Below are 21,884 nucleotides of genomic sequence, written 5' to 3'. Positions count from 1 at the left end.
TAAAATTATTACAGTGAGGAACCAACAGGCTATTTCTCATGGAAAGAATTCACTCCACATATGTCCCACATCCTAACAAACTACTTAGTTCGTGTATAAGGTGGTGATACAGATACATTAAATCTCCCAGGCTAAAATCAGCCATATAAAGAGACTAATGTTCGGGAATAAAATCCATGCATATCAAAAATATAATCAAAATATGGTAAGGGGATATTAAAAAGGTCCTACCTTATATCTCACGTCGAGCTGGATGCTTCATCCAGCCGACGAGGACTGGACCTTTAAATAACATTGGTGACAGTGGATGTTTGTGCGCCTTTTTCGGGCGCATGTGTGGACTGCCGCACGTGTAAGCGGCGTCCGGCAGTATGAGGTGCGCATGCGTCGGCTCGGCTAGCCGTGCGCGTGCGCACCAGAGCCCCGGGACATCGCGCGCACGCACCACAATGTGTGCGCGAATGGCCGGCCCCAGCAGTCGTCAGTGCGCATGTGCCGGCCGTCGCCGAACCGCGCCTGCGCACTGACACCAATGTAAGGAGGTGATTGTCCCGTGTTACGGGCTCCCAGCCAGCGCATGCGTCGGGACACAGGCTCTGCGCTGCTGGCTAAAAGCATGTGCAAGCTAGTGACAGCTGCACGATACATGGTAGTGTTCATAAACCACCAGTAGGTGGTGAATATAGACATTTAGCAGAAATGGTGTAGTGATAAAGCCCAATAGATATATATTAAAATGGACAAGCATATAAAAAGTAATAAATAAATACATGGACTCCTCCATAAAGACAACATAAAGAACAATATAAAAAATATATATAAATATGTAATAAAATTAAAAGAACATTCCCATAAAAATGCATTCACATAAAAAAACGATCATATATTTATATTGGGACAGATATATTCATTTGTGTAAAAAAGACCGGACTCCCAAGTTACTAATAAATGAGGGTGAAGCCCCAATCACCAAGGAAACCTATTCCCGTCAGTAGCATGTAAAATCTTTGGGTCTCTTAACCTGAGATGTCCTCTAAGGCTTCATTTAGACCCGCCGGTACTAGGGAGTTCATTTTATATATCCAGTACATCTCTTTCCTGCGCAGCAGGTTAAATCTATTGGCGGAGGAGGCGGGGATGTGATCTATCGGTACTACTGAAAAATTAGAAAAAGAGCCGTCGTGTGCTGTGGCTGCGTGTCTAGACACGCTGTGTTTAAGGAACCGGTTATTTACGTTAAACCGGTGTTTTGTAAGCCTTTCCCTTAGGGGCCGAATCGTTCGGCCAACATATTGGAGGCCGCATGAGCATTCAAGAACATAGATAACAAAGTTCGACTCGCAGGATAGGTGTTGCAAAATCGGAAAGGTCTCGCCGGTGGTATTGCTGGTTATATGTTTGGCCCCGTTCTTGATACTTCGGCAACATTTACATTTTTTACTATTACAACAATAACTACCTATTGGTTCCTGATTGGGGTTAACCGGTTGAACCATAATATTTTGAGTACGTAGTTTGCTGGGGGCCAAAGTACTCTTAAGTGTGCGTGCTCTTCGGAATGTCAATCTGGGTTGTTTCGGTAATAGAGGTTTGAGGAAGTCGTCTCCTTCCAAAATGAACCAGTGTTCTTTCAGAATCTTCCTAATCCTGGAGTGTGCACCGTTGTAGGTGGTTATAAAATTGATCCCATATGTCTCCTGATTGACCTTGTTCCTGGGTAGGAGGCATTCACGTTGAGTCGAACCGGAGGCGCGTGTCTTCGCTGCATTCACCAGGCTCCTTGGGTAATTCTTCTCCATAAATCTGTTGGTCAAGACTTTACTCTGAGAGTTGAAATCCATGTCATCAGTGCAGTTCCGTCTAACCCTTTTGAATTGTCCGAAGGGGACATTGTCCTTCCATTTTCTGTAATGTAGGCTCTTATAATCTAGTAGGCTGTTATAAGAGCCTACATTACAGAAAATGGAAGGACAATGTCCCCTTCGGACAATTCAAAAGGGTTAGACGGAACTGCACTGATGACATGGATTTCAACTCTCAGAGTAAAGTCTTGACCAACAGATTTATGGAGAAGAATTACCCAAGGAGCCTGGTGAATGCAGCGAAGACACGCGCCTCCGGTTCGACTCAACGTGAATGCCTCCTACCCAGGAACAAGGTCAATCAGGAGACATATGGGATCAATTTTATAACCACCTACAACGGTGCACACTCCAGGATTAGGAAGATTCTGAAAGAACACTGGTTCATTTTGGAAGGAGACGACTTCCTCAAACCTCTATTACCGAAACAACCCAGATTGACATTCCGAAGAGCACGCACACTTAAGAGTACTTTGGCCCCCAGCAAACTACGTACTCAAAATATTATGGTTCAACCGGTTAACCCCAATCAGGAACCAATAGGTAGTTATTGTTGTAATAGTAAAAAATGTAAATGTTGCCGAAGTATCAAGAACGGGGCCAAACATATAACCAGCAATACCACCGGCGAGACCTTTCCGATTTTGCAACACCTATCCTGCGAGTCGAACTTTGTTATCTATGTTCTTGAATGCTCATGCGGCCTCCAATATGTTGGCCGAACGATTCGGCCCCTAAGGGAAAGGCTTACAAAACACCGGTTTAACGTAAATAACCGGTTCCTTAAACACAGCGTGTCTAGACACGCAGCCACAGCACACGACGGCTCTTTTTCTAATTTTTCAGTAGTACCGATAGATCACATCCCCGCCTCCTCCGCCAATAGATTTAACCTGCTGCGCAGGAAAGAGATGTACTGGATATATAAAATGAACTCCCTAGTACCGGCGGGTCTAAATGAAGCCTTAGAGGACATCTCAGGTTAAGAGACCCAAAGATTTTACATGCTACTGACGGGAATAGGTTTCCTTGGTGATTGGGGCTTCACCCTCATTTATTAGTAACTTGGGAGTCCGGTCTTTTTTACACAAATGAATATATCTGTCCCAATATAAATATATGATCGTTTTTTTATGTGAATGCATTTTTATGGGAATGTTCTTTTAATTTTATTACATATTTATATATATTTTTTATATTGTTCTTTATGTTGTCTTTATGGAGGAGTCCATGTATTTATTTATTACTTTTTATATGCTTGTCCATTTTAATATATATCTATTGGGCTTTATCACTACACCATTTCTGCTAAATGTCTATATTCACCACCTACTGGTGGTTTATGAACACTACCATGTATCGTGCAGCTGTCACTAGCTTGCACATGCTTTTAGCCAGCAGCGCAGAGCCTGTGTCCCGACGCATGCGCTGGCTGGGAGCCCGTAACACGGGACAATCACCTCCTTACATTGGTGTCAGTGCGCAGGCGCGGTTCGGCGACGGCCGGCACATGCGCACTGACGACTGCTGGGGCCGGCCATTCGCGCACACATTGTGGTGCGTGCGCGCGATGTCCCGGGGCTCTGGTGCGCACGCGCACGGCTAGCCGAGCCGACGCATGCGCACCTCATACTGCCGGACGCCGCTTACACGTGCGGCAGTCCACGCATGCGCCCGAAAAAGGCGCACAAACATCCACTGTCACCAATGTTATTTAAAGGTCCAGTCCTCGTCGGCTGGATGAAGCATCCAGCTCGACGTGAGATATAAGGTAGGACCTTTTTAATATCCCCTTACCATATTTTGATTATATTTTTGATATGCATGGATTTTATTCCCGAACATTAGTCTCTTTATATGGCTGATTTTAGCCTGGGAGATTTGATGTATCTGTATCACCACCTTATACGCGAACTAAGTAGTTTGTTAGGATGTGGGACATATGTGGAGTGAATTCTTTCCATGAGAAATAGCCTGTTGGTTCCTCACTGTAATAATTTTAAATTGTCATGAACAACTGGTTTGTTATCATGCTGATTGACTTAGGACACATATGGAGGGTATTCTCTCTATGAGTAATGGTTTGCTAGTTCCATGCTATAGTGACAACATGTTGTGTAATACACTTTTTTGTCAAAAAAAAAACATTTGGATGCTTTTTACTTATGTATATTTTGTATTAGTCTCTATTGGATTGCTTATTGCTGTTACTTCCCCCCCCCTTTTTTTGGGGGGGCTATTGTTCTTATTTTTATTTAGTTCATACACTTGAAAAAGGGCAGCTAGCCCGAAACGCGTTGTGTTTATATTTCCAAAATAAAGTGAAATTTTAAAAGACGACGGATTGAGCGCAGAGATCCTCTTTTTTGTCCGGTCCATCCTTGTCTTTATAAATAAGGTACATCGCTGGCCCAACAAAAAAAAAACTAAAATGTACATCAACTAGGAACATGGCAAAGCTTAGTTCCAAGCTTATAAAGATTGCAACATAATGGTATATAGTTTATGTAGTAGATCTGCCGTTTTATGCACAATGCAGAATTGTCTCTTTTTCTTTTTATAAGCAGATTAATTTTCCTCTTTAAACATGAAAACTTAAACCATTTGTGAACTCTGGCTTACAATATGTCGCATGCACTACTTCAGTTTATATGTTCTCTTATGATTAAAACATGTGGAATATGAAGCAAAATTTGTTATCTACAAAGCCACATTGTTGTCCATAATACAATACTTGGAAAAAAAAATCACGAGCATTGTATTACAGAAGTGAAGTTTCCATTTGGACGCATAAAGCAGCTGAAAAAGGAAATAATTATGTGCGGTTCTTTCTAAACATTTTACCATTGACTGTAGATTGTAAACTTATGAAAGAACACTGGCTAACATTTCTTCCGACCATAATTTTATAAATACTACTGTGGACCATGCAATTTTTTTTTTGACGCCGCAATTAATATTCACTTGGAAAGGTATCTTGACCCAGTAATAATGTACTAAATATAGTGTTGTAATTTAACATACTTTATTCGGTGACCAGCATTTGGCTGAGGAAAACCATGTTTCTTTTTGGCACCTCACCAGTAACAAACAAAATTAGAAGGCATTTGCCTGGGAAACTCATTATCCCGGTAGTAAAAAAATGATGTGCTCATTTTTGGAAAACATTATGGATCAAATAATCCGTCCTGAGACAGCTTCTTCTGGTTTCAGAAGTCTTTCCTTTAATGAGGATTACACAGTTGGGAATCTCTAACAGGAGAAGACAAGCTGGGCCTTCAGGGCAGAGAACATTCATGCTTCAGCTTCCTTTCTTTCTTTATCAGATCTTCTTGGCTGGTAGCACAAGGGTGGGAGCATGAAACAGATTTTGGCATGCAATCCAAGACAAATAATGGGCAGAGGAGAAGAAATGATAACTTGAAATATCCCATCTCTACCTCTGACGTCTCATATTTTACAAAGAATAGCATTACAGCATGTCTGTTACTAGAAATATTGTATGTATATATAACATTAATTTATGACAGTTGCTTACAAAGTGCTATCCTATTCCACTGGAGAGTCTAAATGTTACTCATGTGAATACATTTTTATTTTAAAATTTGATTTTTATTGAAGAAAAATTTTTCAAAATACAAGAAAAGCAAAACAACAACGGGCCAAAGGGAGGAAAGACAAAAACCTGTGGCCGGATCCAGCCGTACAGTATTATGCGTCAAGTACAATAATCCAAACAACCTCTTATCTAATATAGACACTCAGGAGCATACACTATGGTTACAAAAGCATGAAGAGTAGTCCTATCAGTTCTCGAGTGGCAGCCAATAATGTCCTGAACAGGGCCTGGGGCAAGGTAAGGGGGTGGGGGAGGGAAGGGAAGAGAGGGATAGGGAAGTCGGTGGAAGAATAGGGCAGAGAGGAAAACAAATATTGTTAAAAGTAAAAACTAATTTGGCATAATAAAGTCAATAAGTATCTAAGAGCAAAAAAAAAAAAAGGAGCACAGCATGTTCAGAGCAGAATGGTGCAATTCAAATGGGAATGGCAATGTTAAGGAGGTCAGTATACAAATAGAAGTGCAAACGGCCATAACAATTGGAGTTCCAACAATAATATTAGCAACAATGATCCGGTGCGTGTGACCCGTTATGGAATTGCACTAGGGGTGGAGAGGGGAGTCTTGGCCCGGGGATTTCTCCTATCTTCCATAAAAGCGGACCAGAGGGCCCATCTGGAGCAGAAACTGGAGAAGGTATGGTTTTTGGTGGCCAACATCCGCTCCAGGGTGAAAGCCAAGTCCACATGATGGATCAGCTCATTTATTGTCATACAGGGTTTAAACTTCCACTGCCTCACTATCATGGATCTGGCCGCTAGAATTATCTGACCCAGCACCACATGCATACCCGTGGGAAAAGACCCAGTATCTAGAAAGCATAATGCCAGCCCTGGGGAGGGGGAGATGGGGAGACCAGCTACAGGGGACATGAAGCCGAAGACAGCGGTCCAAAAGGTATGAACTGGGGGGCATTCCCACCACATATGCAATAGAGTGCCTTCGCGACCGCAATCCCGCCAGCAGAGTCTCGAGAAGGAGGCATCAATATGCGCCAGGAGATCTGTACCAGCGTAGGAGGATTTTTTGAGCTGTCTCCCAGTGGGCGCACCCTTCGACACCCTCTTAATAGACCCACAGGCCTCATACCACTCAGGAAGAGAAATAGATTTGGCAAGGTCCACCTCCTACCTTGAAAGGCATAGAGGTTTGATCCGCTCTGAGGGTGTGGAGAAAAAAGTATAAAAGGCTGAGATGCCACCTTTAGGAGGTGCGGTTACTCTCCACAGCCTCCATGCAAGCCTGGGAAAAACAAGTCTCGATGCTCCGTGGGTTTGAAGAAGGTGCCTAAGTTGCAGGAATTTGAAAAAATCCTTGTGAGGGAGATCATATTCCTCCCGCAATACAGAGTAGGATTTAAAGAGATCGTTCTTATAGAGATGGGAGATTTTGCAAAGACCTTTCGCTATCCAACTGCGAATCCTCAATTGGGGGAGAAACGCGGTTGCATACAACAGTGGGAGTTTCGTTCATGTAGACGCTTTTATACTTAGCAATGGGGCCTGATGAAGCTGCGGGCCAAGGTCCCTGGGGCGTAATATACTCATGAGTAGAGTCTCCAGAATAGGCTCCTCAATCTCCGCCCACTACTCATGTGAATACAGATAGAACCTAGAAACTTTGATATTATACATAATAATATCTACAATAATAGATATTACTACAGATTAATACCGATATTATACATAGTAAATTATGGTAATAGTGTTCATTTTCTACAGCAATTGTAGCAGGTTACCATATGTTAAAGGTAGTCTCTAACCAGAAACCAGCCCTATAGATAGGTTAGGGCCGCCTGAATCAAATGGTGTTTCCCCCTGTGAATCTGTGCCTGCATCGCAGAGATATTGCTCTTTTTGTAAATACAAATATTTGTTTTTTGTAGCAATAAGACTGTTGCTATTGCTTCAAAGAGATAGGCAGCAACACTGTTATTGCTGCAATTACATAAACATAATGACAAAAACAGGAATATATTTGCAATGGAGGAATCTATTCACAAGCAGAAACACCATTTGATTTAGGTGACCATGATCTACCTATTTGCAGGGCTGGATTGATACGCTGGGTTCTATGACAGACTCCTTTTAACAAGTGAAATCCATGTATTTAGATCAACAATGCTGACATCTGAAAAAAAGATTATTTCTCATTCTAGTAATAATGCACGTTGTTCCTGATGTATTTGTGCTATGAACAGAAAGAACTAGACTAGAACACTTTGTATTCTTAGCTAACAAGTGAAGCAATGACAATCTTACAACATTTCAGAACTCTTTAGACTCATTAATCAGACATTATAAAAAAATAGAGAGGGAAAAACTTTGTGAGGCTGTCTGTAAAACATTTTGGGTGAAATTTATTAATTCCTTCACCTTAAAATTGATGTAGATCGGAGTAGTTATGGTGCATCTTTGGTGCACAGGTCTTTTTTGCACCTGAGATGTGCACTCCCCTCTTTCTGTACCTGTTATTATGAAAATTGGCAAAGCGGGGTGGAAACCAAGTTGGGATGTCTCGATCCAACATATTTACAATAAATCACACCAGGACAACTGGCAGGAGTTATATAGGAATTTTACGCCAGTTCCAGCGTAGAGCTTCATTGTGGCGCATAGAAATGTATCTGAATTATTAAGAGGCCAAATCCTCTTGGTAATTCTGGCACAGTTAGGGAAAGTCAAGGATTTCATTATGATGAGGGACATATAAACTGTGAGTCTTAATAAATTACCCACATTGTACAAAAACTGTGATTATGGATATGAGAATAAAGCAAAATGTTGTCCAGGAATAAGCGTTTGTTTGCATTTCTCATCACACATAGGTGTGATATTTTGTACTAGTCTGTCAGTGCGTTAGCAGCAGTAACATAGTAGCAACATTTTACACACATCATCCAGACTTGTTCACATAGCATTACTTCCCGTGCATTGAATTATCCCAAAGGTTTATTGCAGTAATGTTAACATGTTTGAGTTGTCTATGGCTTGTATCATTGTTACACCCATTCTAAATTATACGTTTTGCCACTTCAATCATAGTGTCAGAGTGGAAAATGGTAGGATTTTAAGTTGTATAAAATACTTTTTTTCACAGGTAATGATAACCATACACGTTGGAATGAGGTTGTCCAATCCCCCTCACCATCTAATGTGTATTTGGTGTTTAGTTGATGTTGAAGGAAAAATATGCACCCTGGCTACCAGCAGAAGTGTCAGGTAGCGTCTTGCTCCCTTATCCCTATTCAAACTAAACCGATCATGTATATGAGAAGGTCAGAAGGAATTGCTTATTTATCCAACAGCTATTCAGTGTGCATGGCCACCATGATAGAGACTTGCTATTGCATTGGGCATTGGTCATAGACTTTGTTAGCTAAGTCTACACCTATGTTCATTGTGTGATGGGATATAACTATGTGCTCAAATGTAATCTCAATAAATCTGATTATTGAATAAAGTTGGTACTTCTGGTGGCCTATGGCCAAGGTAACTTAAAGGAGTATTCCCATGAATATAACCATATCTACATTTGTAGATAATTAAAAGTTAAACATTTTTGCAAATATAAGTAGTTAAAACTAGAGATGAGCAAACAGTAAAATGTTCGAGATTCGATATTCGTTTCGAGTAGCCCCTCAATATTCGACTACTCGAATCGAATATCGAACCCTATTATAGTCTATGGGGGAAAATGCTCGTTTCAGGGGTAGGCAACGTTCGATCAAATTATACTTATCAAGTCCACGAGTGAGGGTCGGGCTGGATCCTCCGAGAAGTCTTCTCCGTGCAGCGTCCCCGCGGCATCTTCCGGCTCTGAATTCACTCTGCCAGGCATCAGGCCTGGGCAGAGCCGACTGCGCATGTCCGCACTACAAGCGGGCATCCGCAGTCGGCTCTGCCCAGGCCCGATGCCTGGCAGAGTGAATGAAGAGCCGGAAGACGCCGCGGGGAAGCTGCACGGAGAAGACTTCTAAAGGTAGAAGAACCAGCGTTGATTGGCCGACTGTATAGCATTCGGCCAATCAATGCTGGTTCTGCATCGAACTTTTCCATTCGAATAGCGAGTGGTACTCGATCGAGTACGAGTATTTCGAATACCGTAGTATTCTATCAAATACCTACTCGATCGAGTACTACTCGCTCGTCTCTAGTTAAAACTACAGAATATTAAAAGTTTTCTCTAACTATCTTAGTGATCACAGTCTGTCTTGATCGGTTGCCAATGGTACGACCATGAATTCAGGAACTTTCTAAAGTCTGGGACTTGTCAAAAACCCAGCCATGATTTCCTTATTGTAGCAGGGTTATCAAGCAGGGATTCTATGGGTTCATTCACACGGAGGAAAATGGTGAGGAATTTGGTGTGAAAAAAAAGCCTCCCATTGACTTCAATGAGTTCCAGCAGAAAAAGGAACTCATTGAAGTCAATGGGAGGCTTTTTTTCTGCGCTGAAATTCCACACCAAATTCCTCACCATTTATCTCCGTGCGCATGGACCATGCATGTAGAGGATATCCCAGCCATAATAAGGGAATCATGGATAATTTTCTGAACTTAGAAAGGTCCTGAAGACAACAAGACTGTGACCACAAGATATTTAGAAAAAATCTTTAAATTCCGCAAAATGTTTTATTATTTATATTTGCAAAGATGTTTCACTTTGAATTGTCTACAAATTTTACAAAGGTTATGTTCGTGGAAATACCCCTTTATGTGTCTTACCTGTTTATCAGATCAATATTCAGGGAGGCTGAAGAGGTCATTGTATAAGCCCCTATATAACTTCTGGGTTTAATATATCTATATTTTTGTATTATATGCCTGTGGATATTATCATGAACCTTGTTATACATTTTAATAAAATTGTAATCTGTACCAGACATGTCCATAAATAGATTGAATGATAAAACTTCAGAAAATCCTACAGATTTAGGCATTTCTAGAATTATAGGAATGTTGAGTTTTTTTGTGATCTTCTATAGTATGGTGGCTTGACAGAGGAAACATCTAAGAGTTTTAAAGGTCATTGTTTGCATTCATTGATCATATTCTACATAAAAACATGTTGGAACATTAATGTTATGTAAGTAATAACATTTGTGTTCCACTGTGTTGATGTATTTGTGGGGATGTAATGCATGATTTTGCATCTGTGTTCTTGTGCCTTCTTTGTGTTGGAACTTGCGTGCTGAGATCATTCTGTTCTTCCTGCAGTATTTGAGAATAAAGATAAGATAGTGATCATCATGGAATATGCAAGCAAAGGCGAACTTTACGATTACATCAGTGAGAGGAGAAGACTGAGTGAAAGGGAAACAAGGCATTTCTTTCGTCAGATTGTTTCTGCAGTGCACTACTGTCATAAGGTAAGGAGGCAACGTGTTGGGATTTGCTAGGCTTACTCTTTGGCCGTAGAGATGGTGGTTTTGGATTAACATCTCCTTTGCTGTAAATGGTGATTTATGCCTTAGTCCTCAAGCATGAGGTTATGCAGCTATATTCCACGTATCATATTGCTCTCCATGTGCTGTGTATTATTTTCACTCTCGTCAAGCGGTTACTTTGCCAAGGTGGTCAGTAAAATGTTGTTCCGATAAGTACCACAGGCCCTTGCAACGTGAAAAGAAGTGAATATACTTTGCTCCTTTTCTCTAATGTGGATTTAACAAGACTTGAGCTGCTGCAGATAAGTGGACTGAATGTATTTTTAGTGTCCCGACAGTCAGTGCAAACATTGGAAATATCACACACATACAAAATTCATGGATGTTTTCACTGTGCAAATATTTGTGCAGATAAGAAGCCTTTCAGATCCTGCTGACCTTTCAGGAAAAGTATTAGAGTTTACAAAGCTTTAGTATTTTATGGCCATGAAAAATGAAGATAACTGCATATGTAGAAACCCATTTCATGGTGCTGAAAATACAATTTATGGCGAGAAAGTGGAAAATTAGAGCACAGCTACGCTCTGTTTGCAGTTTATGACTTTTTTCCTTCTACAGACCACTAAAGTTTAGCATGAACAGAGCCTATAGAACTGAGCAAACACATAAGATAACTGCTCATTAAATCACTTTTTAGATAATGGTTAGAAAGCTTGTATGACAGTATAAAAAGAGTGACAGCAGCGTTCTTGTTATGGGCTGTGTGTAATTGTTCATGTGGGCAATGGAATACAATTTTACACCCTCATTTTTTGTTAGCATTGGGCTCTGCTCACATAGTGGTTCTGGTTTAAACCTAGGATATAATGCAGAAACATCTCTTAAGACTAAGCTCTCATTCACATCAGCGTTTGGATTCCGTCCAGGGGAGTCCGCATAGGGAACCAATGGAATACCAAACGCAAGTGCAAAGCGCTGTGCTGTGAAAGTGCACGGACCCCATAGACTATAATGGGGTCCGTGTGCTTACCGCCAAATTTCCGCAGGGATCGTGCGGACAGGAAAGTATCTCCCAATCTACTTTCCTGTCCACATGATATGTGCGGGCAGTGCACGGCCAGCACGCGGACCCCTTTATAGTTTATGGGGTCCGTGTGCTTTTACAGCACAGCACTTGCAATTGCGTTTGTATTCCATTCGGGGGGTGGGTGGGGGGGTGGGGGAGGGCTCCATGCGGACTCTCCCCAGACGGAATACAAAAGCAGACGTGAACCAACCATAAAGCCCTACTTTGCAAAAATGCATTGTTTTTGCCTGACGGGAAAAAGTGGTGTTTTTCTAAAAGGCAGTGGACATTGCAAGCATTTCCCCTATAGTTTCAATAAGGGTGCATTCACACTAAGTATACGCTGAGCTGATTCTGAAGCATAAAACACGTTCAGAATCAGCGCGTACAAAGCAGATCCCATGATGCGCGCGTATCACATTGAAACCAATAGGGAAAAAAGCAGCCCATTCATTTCAATGGGGAGCGCTCGTATGCCGGCTCCCATTGAAATGAATGGGATCTGCTTTGTATGCGCTGATTCTGAACGTGTTTTACGTTCAGAATCAGCTCAGCGTATACGTAGTGTGAATGCACCCTAAGGGAGGAATAAACACAGAGTAAAACACAGCAAAAACACAATACAAATGCTGCAGAAAAAAAGGTGATGCATTTCCATAGTATTTTTTTCAGCAGCATTTTTTAGCTGCAGTTCATCCTTAGCCGAAAGAGGTTCTTCAAGACTTGATATTGATGGCCTCTCATTAGGACATGTCATAAATATCAGATTGAAGAATCCGATTCTAAGGTGGATTCCCACTGAAACTAATCCACAAGAATCTTGCTCACTGGATTTTATGCTGCTCTCGATGTTCACATGTCTAATTTCCATACAGTGAAACTCCAATTGTGAAAGGGCAGGTATATCTAATAAAGCAGCTATTTTACTACCTGGGTTATGCAATATTTAGAATATTTAGGCTACTTGCATACGACTGGGTGAATATGCCTGGTCTATGGTTGGCGTTGAAAAAAAAGCCTCCCATTGATTTCGTTGGGTTCCTTTTTCTGCTAGGAACCCATTGAAGTCAATGGGAGGCTTTTTTTTCAGCGCTGAAATTCCACACCAAATTCCTCACCATTTTCCTCTGTGTGAATGCACCCTTAGATAACAACTATTTGCAAGTCCGGTAAAGCATACCTTTCAATATCTGTCAGCAGCGATTCCTCCCAACCTCTCCATTTATTTGCACGTTCAGTTCAACTGCATATGCATGTGTTTATTATATGGAGTAGTAAAGATGGCTATATACGTTGAATGTGTATTGGCTACACCCACAGATTTAGATGAGTTCAGCTGACCATTTATTGTGTATTGGGTGCTCCTGGCACTCTCCCGATTGCAGATGTCAGGGTGACAACGATTAGGCAAATGGATTTTAACTCCTTTTGTTCTCGAGGAGATACGCCACTGTCAGAGAAGTCTTGCCTGTAAATAAGATGGTCAGTTTGTCTTCCTTTACTGTTATGTCTTTGGGTGTGTTAAAGATGGTGGAAGAGCTAAAGACCAAACCTGTAGTATCAAGTATGTATTGAGAAAGGCTTCGAGGGAGTACATGCATCATGTTGCTCATTATTTCTTTTCGGTCAGTGGCTTTTATTCAGCATATTACATTTCCAGTGAACCAAGTGACAAAATTGTATTTGTTTCATCGCACAAACAGTTTACATGACTATCTTTCCGCTATTCTTTTTATAGAAGATCATTCCTGCTGTCTAGCTCACAGACTAAACACCGCAAGACACTTCTTCTTGCAGGGCTAAGATTCTTATGCGCCAACTAAAAATGTTAAAGCTTGGATAAGCTTATCCCCGACTCTAACACATTTTTCCTCAGTAATCAAAGCATATCTTTGTGAAATGTTTATTGCATATCTGAGAGGCACCCAAATGGAATTAGACTTGCACTTCCAGATCTTGGCACTAAGCTGCAGATTATATTACTCCTGCACACTACAGACTTGGGGAGTTGAAATAAGGTACCAGAAGAATCTTCTGTTGTTTCATGTACTTTGTAGGAGGATGGATTCCACTCATTCTTGTCTTAACCACATAGCAAGTGACTAATAGATAGCCTGCTGCTAGACTTCAGGTTGGTAATGTCATAGTGAAGGAATCTTACTCAGTGAATATTATTCAAACCAATATTTCTATCTAATATTTCTATACAATATATTATATTCTTATTTATGCAGAACGGTGTCGTGCACAGGGATCTTAAGCTTGAAAACATTCTTCTGGATGAAAATGGTAACATTAAGGTAAGAATTATTTATAATCTATCTATAATATAATATATGATATAAAATGAGTAAGCTTAAAACATTTTTCCAACTGCAAAAGCAAGCTGTCCTAGTAATAAGCTGAAACTAGGCAATTGGGACAACACCTTTTTGTGGGTCTTTCGAAGTATCAACTGATATCAGTGGATGAGATGCTTTCTTATCCACCAGAATGGCAGATTTAGGGCTAGTTCACAAGAAGTTCCGCGTGTACACGCTCCGTCACGGCTAGCCACGGCATTCCGCAATGGATTAGGCCCAAATGAATGGGCCGGAGCCTCGCGTCGTGGATGCCGCGGCTGATTCAACCACGGAATCTGCGGCAAGATAGGGCAGCTTGCTTTTTTTTTGCACTACTAGGTGGATTCTGCGATAAAAACCGCTTTCAATCTGCCCCGTGTGAACTAGCCCAATGGCCTAGTTATGTGGACTGACAATCAGCTGAACCATTGGCCATAGGTATGTTCATTGCTGTTCAATGCCCCCCCAAAAACTGATTTTTGCAAGGTACAATGTCTATATTCATATGCCATTTTGTGCTGATAGACTCCCTTTAAAAAGGGCATCCAAACTCATTCTTCAATCTATTGACTTTAATGATGCAAACAGGAACCAAGAACCAAAGTCTCAACCATTTTACCTGTTTATATATGTCTTTGTATAGTGTGGTAGAGTAGCTGATACAGTTTATTAGTTAGCTGAAATGATGACAGACAGTAAACTTCCAAGGCTGCCACTAAGAGGTATCAATGACTAATAAACTGAGAATCTCAGATTTTATCTTCTGTAAATGTACTTGTCAATGTTTACTATCGTTTGTGAGTAAAAAAAAAAAACAAAAAAAAAACCCAGGCTCAGGCTCATAGGATTACAATTGAATAAGAAGAGTAACTACCCTTTATGTCTTTACTTTCTTTATGTGGTATTTCCATATTTCTACTGCGCGTATTTCTGCATTTTGTTTCTGTGTATTTCGTGGTCATCATAAAGAGGAGAGATAACCATACACATTAGATTTAATAACTAAATTTACAGATTTTGATGGGACTGCTGGATTGCTTAATGTATATAGATTCTTTAGTTTAGGGGGAAAAAAGGCTTAGGCCAAGGCCCCACATTGCGGAAATGCAGCTTTTTTTGTTGTATATTTGGTCGTGGTTTTTTGAGCCAAAGCCATTAGGGGATTGAGCAGAAGATAGAAGTATAAGTAATTCCTATATATTTCATTACTTTTGTAACCATCACTTCCGCAATGTGGGGCCTTAGCCTTAGGTATGTTAACATCAAACATGATTGATTCTTTGTTCCATCAGTACATGAGCTCCTGCCAGAGGAGCCCTGTCCTGTTCTGCTGTGCTCGTCCCTTTCTGTTTGTGTATATGTTGTCTGTATACCATATAGGTCTGTCAATGTTCATGTCTGTGAATCTCCTCATTCACAAAATGCTTCTGAATTTGAAGGATAGTTCAAGATTTGTCTTTGTTTTTTTCTGTCTGACCCAGACATCATGATATTTGTTTTGTTCATTCTTTACATAAAGACTTATCCCTATCTATGGCAATGTGAGACAGCAAAGGGCATTTACCACGAGAGAAAATGGTGGTCCTTTTACAGTAATATATGTTGCTATTATGGATCACTGACATTGATGTTTATCTTCTATATTACGCGACTCACCCATTACTCATTGTGTTTGATAGCAAATCTTAAATTATAACTATATATCTCTCTGAACGAAAAGTTCACTGCTGGCACCCGTATGTAGTCATGTAGAAACGTGCAGAGTTCATCCTGAAACTCACTCCCATGCCAGCAGCCATGTACAACAGTACCACCCACACCAGTTGTATAACTAGCATCATCGTGTTATCACTCATGTATCACATTTTACTCTCATTTAAACTGTATATAGAGGAAGGAACAGTCGTCCAGCACTTACTCTATGATTTGGAAGGTACAATCTTTGTTTCAGTTGACAATGTGCAATGTGTCATTTACACGTCATCAGCCTTACGTGACCTTGTCTCTAAATACAAGGTATTCCAGCTTTGTTTTTATAGACTTTCTCTTGTAAACTGAGACAGCTTTGCATAATTTTCAACTCAGTATGCAGAAATGCAATAAGGCTTTCTGATTTATGCACGCCGCAGACCTTATTTTGATTGTAAATTCCTGAGTCACAGATGACAAGAGTGTTGGAATAGTTTGTTTTCTGCATAGCTGTAGTTATATAAATACCTGGTATTTTTTTTTTTGTTAAAGGTCAAGGTCAAGTCAAGCACTGTGACAGAGTAAGAGGGCCGCTGCACATTGTCTGCTCTAGGAATGGTGAATGTGCATGAACACTTAGTAATAATTAATCCTAATAGCATTTTTCAGATAACATTGCCGTATTATTATACTGGCAGAATAAAGAAACAGAATAAAGTCCTTGCATGAGGTCTCATTCACACCTATCACGGTGGCCGTAACATCTCTGAATTGTACAGAGCTGTAATACTGCACCCATACAAATATATGGGCCGATACTGTACAGAGATTTCTTTTACAGTATTCTGTATGACTAAATAATATAACACAGTCAAATAACTTATTCCAAGTATCACACACATTAAAAACAATAGACCATCATGACCTAAAAATGACAAACATTAAAACCACAGTGGTGACGGTCGATGCGACACACAATATGTATTGTAACTTAATAGTCAATAGTCAAAAACACAAAATATAGTAGAGCAGCCAAATAGACCCAAATAATGAGTCACATCATCCAATATTTAGCAAATGCTGAAGGGTTACTATGTTGCAATAGTGTTACCACCTCATCCAAGTATACACAACTGTAACCATCGTGTTACCAAGCACATTACACTTATGACTAACATGCCTTTGATATGGGTGTCCCATTTGGTTATTTGGAGAAAAACAACTTTGTAGTCTCATGCAAATGATGCTGTTGGTGCACTGGGGGTGGGCCATCAGCTCCCTGAAACATATTGGCACTCAAGCCCCTACCATCTCCTGCCTCTGCCACCCTATGCAGTGGTAGTTAATCCTTTGCTATGCTGCTATGACATTCCCCATCCTAATTGAAGAGTAAGAGCAGTGCCCCAAGGACTAAAGTCCCAAGCCCAGTGCACCATTTTCAATAAAGTGTGATGTTTATCACTGTAGTGTACTCTGTAACATGGCAGAGGCAACCCAATATACTAGAGGCCATTCCCTTTAGCTGCATTATGCACTCTAAAAACACAGAAGAACACCACCACCACCACCACAGCTTAGCAGAAAAACCCCTTCACATGTTGTGTCTTTAATGTTGCTTCAAATTGCTGCATTACGTCCGCTACTAAAAGTCAAAACCAGAAATGGATCTTGCTCAGAAAATGGAAAGAACTGCTGCTCCATTACTTTTTTTTCCATATCCACTTCTTATTTTGGCTTGCACATACGCAGAATACTGACCAAAATATGAGTATGAACCAAAGCTGGTTTCATGTGGCTCTAATGTCACCATGTTTTACCTTCTATACAATGGCGGCAAAATCTTGCACTTCTGCAATTCCACTGATCCAAATTAAGATCTTAAATATTTTTTTGGAGGTCTGCACTCAGTTCTCACAAACCATGAAGGTGCTGGTTTTGCAGCCATTATATGACACTGAATTGCAACCTAAGGGACCTTACAATCCCAATATGCCACCCAGACCTGAATTATTTTAGTTGAGAAAGTCATTAATAACATGCTGTTAGCCAAAGTATATTTTGCTACCATGTTCCTGAACATCAATATACAACAGCAGATTTATGATGGGGAAATGTGTACATATTCCAAAAATAGACTTAAACTTATAATATTTCTCTAAAATCCTTCCATATTTTTGCCTTTTTAAATAAGTAAATTGCTGGGTTTTACATGCCAAGACCTTTAAGCAATCTGAAATCCTATTAATCTTGTTTCAAGGAGTCTGACAAGTTTAATGGGAAAAGCCGATAAGCATCAGTCTGTGAGGATGGGAGTGGACTTTAATGTAAATACTTTTTTCCTGAATAGCCATAATGAAAACATGGCTGCAGAAACCGCTCCTTCATGAGAAAACAAATATATTATGCCTTGCATTTCATGTTTCATACATTCCGGGCCATTAAGAGCTAGCTGTTTTTTTAAGGAAAGAAAAGTGTGCAGTTTTAAGGGAAAATACTTAGTATACTGAGAGTCTGGACAAAGGTCAGGGACCAGCATAGATTCATTCATAGTGTTTCATTATTTTCTTGACTGGCAGGACACACGTCTGATGGCTTAAGAGCAACTTCCTGCAATATAGCCAGCGAGAACTGATAAGAGGAATTTAGGGAAATCTGTGAGAGAATTAGGTTTTAGGACAAGCTAAAAGGACTTTCTACTGTAGGCATGAATTTTTTTGGTTAATTTTTAATACTATGTTATTTGTATACATATATTACCTAGAATGTTTCCAGGAATTAGAAATGTATGACTTATCTATAGCCCCTGCACAGATTAGCAATACAGGGCGTACTGTGCTGAATTAAACATTTCCAAGAATGAGAATTTTAGGGCTTTTATTATCTTAAATATCAGTGAGGAACCAGCAGGGGGCCCACATGGATCAGCTGTAAGTGTTGGCTCTGGTCTCTATATGGTGGTCGGAGGGCAGTACTGAAACACAACTCCTATGGATTTCAATGGATGCTGAGCTGTAGTACCAGCACCTGGCCACTATAATAGGGCACTGAGCCAACAGCTTCTGGCCCCATGCTGTGTATAGGCTGGGCACTAGAAACAGCAACATACAGTTGATCCATGCAGGATTGCCTTCCCAGCAATCAGATATTTATGGAATACCCTAAATATATGGCTGTACATTTTTAATTCCTGGACAATCCCTTTAATCCAGCACTAATGGTCACCAAATGTGTGTATACACAGTGTATACATACTGTATACTTTGCATCCATCTAACATATAATCATGACTTATTAAATAGATATATTTACCATTTTATATGAATTATCTTGTGTGAGTCCCAATATACAGTATATATTCTGTATTGTGCTCACAATTGCATTCACAATTCTGCTGATTGATATACAAGCTATTCTACAAAATGCGTGTGTTAAGAGTTCAGAGTATGTGGAAAGTGCCTATAAATTTCAATAGCAAAATGCAAAAATAGTTTTATTATGACATACATGTGTCTGGTATAAGCCGGATGTATTTTATGCAATGTAAATGGATAGGAAAATGGATGTGATGGTTCAAAGCAGGAGACAGGCACATAGTTAAGAAACAGAATCAGGAGTAGAACAGATGAAAATACTAAGGGCAAGGCAGTAGCTAGGAGTCAACATCAGAATCAGTAGCCCAATAGCCAGTAAAGATAATAAACCACAATTGGCAAGCGTGACGTGGCAGACTAATTGTCCTTAAAATAGGCCACAGAATCCAGATTGTCAAATTAAGCTCTTAAGGCTCTGTTCACACAGCTTTTATTTTCACAGGAGCCATAATTTATTTTTATGGAACTCATTAACTTGTAGTCTTTTGTATTACTCTTAGGGTAGAATGATATGGTGTTAAATGTGTCACCAGAAAATGACCTAATCTTTAACTGTGAAGCAACTGTAAAAGTAGCAAAAAAATAGCTGAAAAAAGTTCTAGTGAACATATTATAGGAGCTCCAGGCACACTTCACTCCAAATCCAGGCTATTGTGCAGCTAAAAAGATCCCTCGTACAGAATAGAGACATCTCAGCACAATATGGAAAGCTACTATGATCTGTATGACTAACATCCCATTAGCAATATCATAAGCAGCTAGTTAGGTGTATATAGAAGGCAGACTCTCCAAGATGTTCCAAAGTTTTCGCTATTCAGTGTACAAGCAGAGAAAGAGACCTGTTCCTCCCATTTCTACTCACTGTGTTCCCGCCTTGAGCCTGCTGGTTTCCAAAGATGGAATTTCCTTAGTAACAGGGAGTGAACAGCAAATTAGGAAGAAGGGAGACACCTAGGGATTTTTTTCAGGCAGAAAACAATAGAAAAGACAGGCGAGTCAACAAAAACTTGACGAAAGAAAAAAAATCCTGATCGAAATAAGAATAATAAACAAAGAGTCAGTATTAAATGGTGGGAAAATGAACTTTGAGTCCGGAACAATCGTATATAGATCCCTGTACTATAATATAGGCTGTAATGTCACTCATCGCTTTGTGTAGTTTTATTCTATATGTTCAATGGTTTGCTAAAGTTGACATTTGCAACATTATTTTTTACACTAGAAGCACCATTTCCCTATAAAGATGGCAGGGAAGCAATGGTAAATATATTCAATAACAACCCTAAGCAAAATTCATATTCCTGGAGAACACGGTACGACTTTGGCAAGAACCTTACTCAAGTCTCTATTTTCAGTTTATAAGAAAGTAATTGTGCCAGAGCCTTTTCCTAAAAGAGTGTTAGGAAACACTGTGTGCGAGTCAGTTTAGATTAATGGCTTTTTGTCAATTAATTTAAATTGAAAGCACTTTTACATTTAATTGGGTACAATAGTTTATCATTTCACTTAAAGGGATTTTCTAGCCTATGAGCAGCCATCAGTGACAACATCATAATTTACTGCTCAGCTCTGTGTTGCACCTTTGTTTTCATGTCGCTAGAGATGTCCATGGATAGATCACTATATGAAGAATTGCAGTTCCCATGATTCCTTTTCCCTCTATCAGACATTGCCTTTGTTTGCAGCTGCCTGCATGCCTGCCTTTTATTAAACTGTAAGATACTGCTGTGTCTAAAACTTACCCTTTCTAGAGACATGGAGATAGGGTAGAGAGGCCAGAGAAGACTACAGGCAGTGATGAGGAAAGGATGAATATCATCCCATACACAAGAAAAGATTAAACATTTACACACAGATTTTCAAGATCAAGTCTTTCAAATTTTGGAGTTCCAAAAAGTTGTTGAAAATTAGAATGGGTTTCTAGATGTTTCAGAAATTAGCAGAACTTGATAAAATCTAAACACTATTGTACTGTAATTCTCCGGATCCTTTGAGAGTATGTTTAGTTCAGTTGTTCATTTTCTATGGTTATTTCTTAGGATGTTCTTAAAAAATCTTAGTGGGGGACTAAAATCTAATTTTATTAATATAGCGTGTGCTTATGGTTAATACTCTACTGTAAAGACATTCTATAACTAGTACTATTACTGTCTCCCATATGATTCATATTTAGGTCCATAATTTTTCCATTATGTTGAATTACTATATATATCATAGAAAGTGTACAAGAAGCTAGATACAGCTAATAGTGCAAAAAGAAAACTTTTTTGCTTTTTATTTGCAGTTTAGATGAATTTATGGTATTCCGAATATGTGTGTTCTTGCTTTTGACATAAAATGATAGAAAACGTGGCATTAAATATTTTCATATTTTCTTCTAGATTGCAGATTTTGGTCTGTCAAATCTCTACCAAAAAGACAAATTTTTGCAGACATTTTGCGGAAGTCCTCTTTATGCATCCCCAGAAATTGTAAATGGAAAGCCTTATCGAGGTCCTGAGGTAAGGAGTGCTATTTAACCTAGCTCTAGAAATATCTATCTCTAT

General features: G+C 39.8%; 1 protein-coding gene across 1 annotated transcript in view; it reads left to right on the top strand.

Moving 5' to 3' along the window:
* The window catches only part of NUAK1 (NUAK family kinase 1), a 71,461-nt gene that overhangs the window by 44,570 nt on the left and 5,007 nt on the right, over positions 1-21,884 (top strand). The window contains exons 3-5 of the mRNA XM_075274528.1: positions 10,701-10,852; positions 14,171-14,236; positions 21,720-21,839. Of these exons, the coding sequence (XP_075130629.1) occupies positions 10,701-10,852; positions 14,171-14,236; positions 21,720-21,839 (338 nt within the window). The remainder of the gene's footprint in view (positions 1-10,700; positions 10,853-14,170; positions 14,237-21,719; positions 21,840-21,884) is intronic.

Source organism: Leptodactylus fuscus, chromosome 5, assembly GCF_031893055.1.
Source record: "Leptodactylus fuscus isolate aLepFus1 chromosome 5, aLepFus1.hap2, whole genome shotgun sequence".
Classification (NCBI taxonomy): domain Eukaryota; kingdom Metazoa; phylum Chordata; class Amphibia; order Anura; family Leptodactylidae; genus Leptodactylus; species Leptodactylus fuscus.
This window is presented reverse-complemented; position numbering and strand designations above follow the sequence as displayed.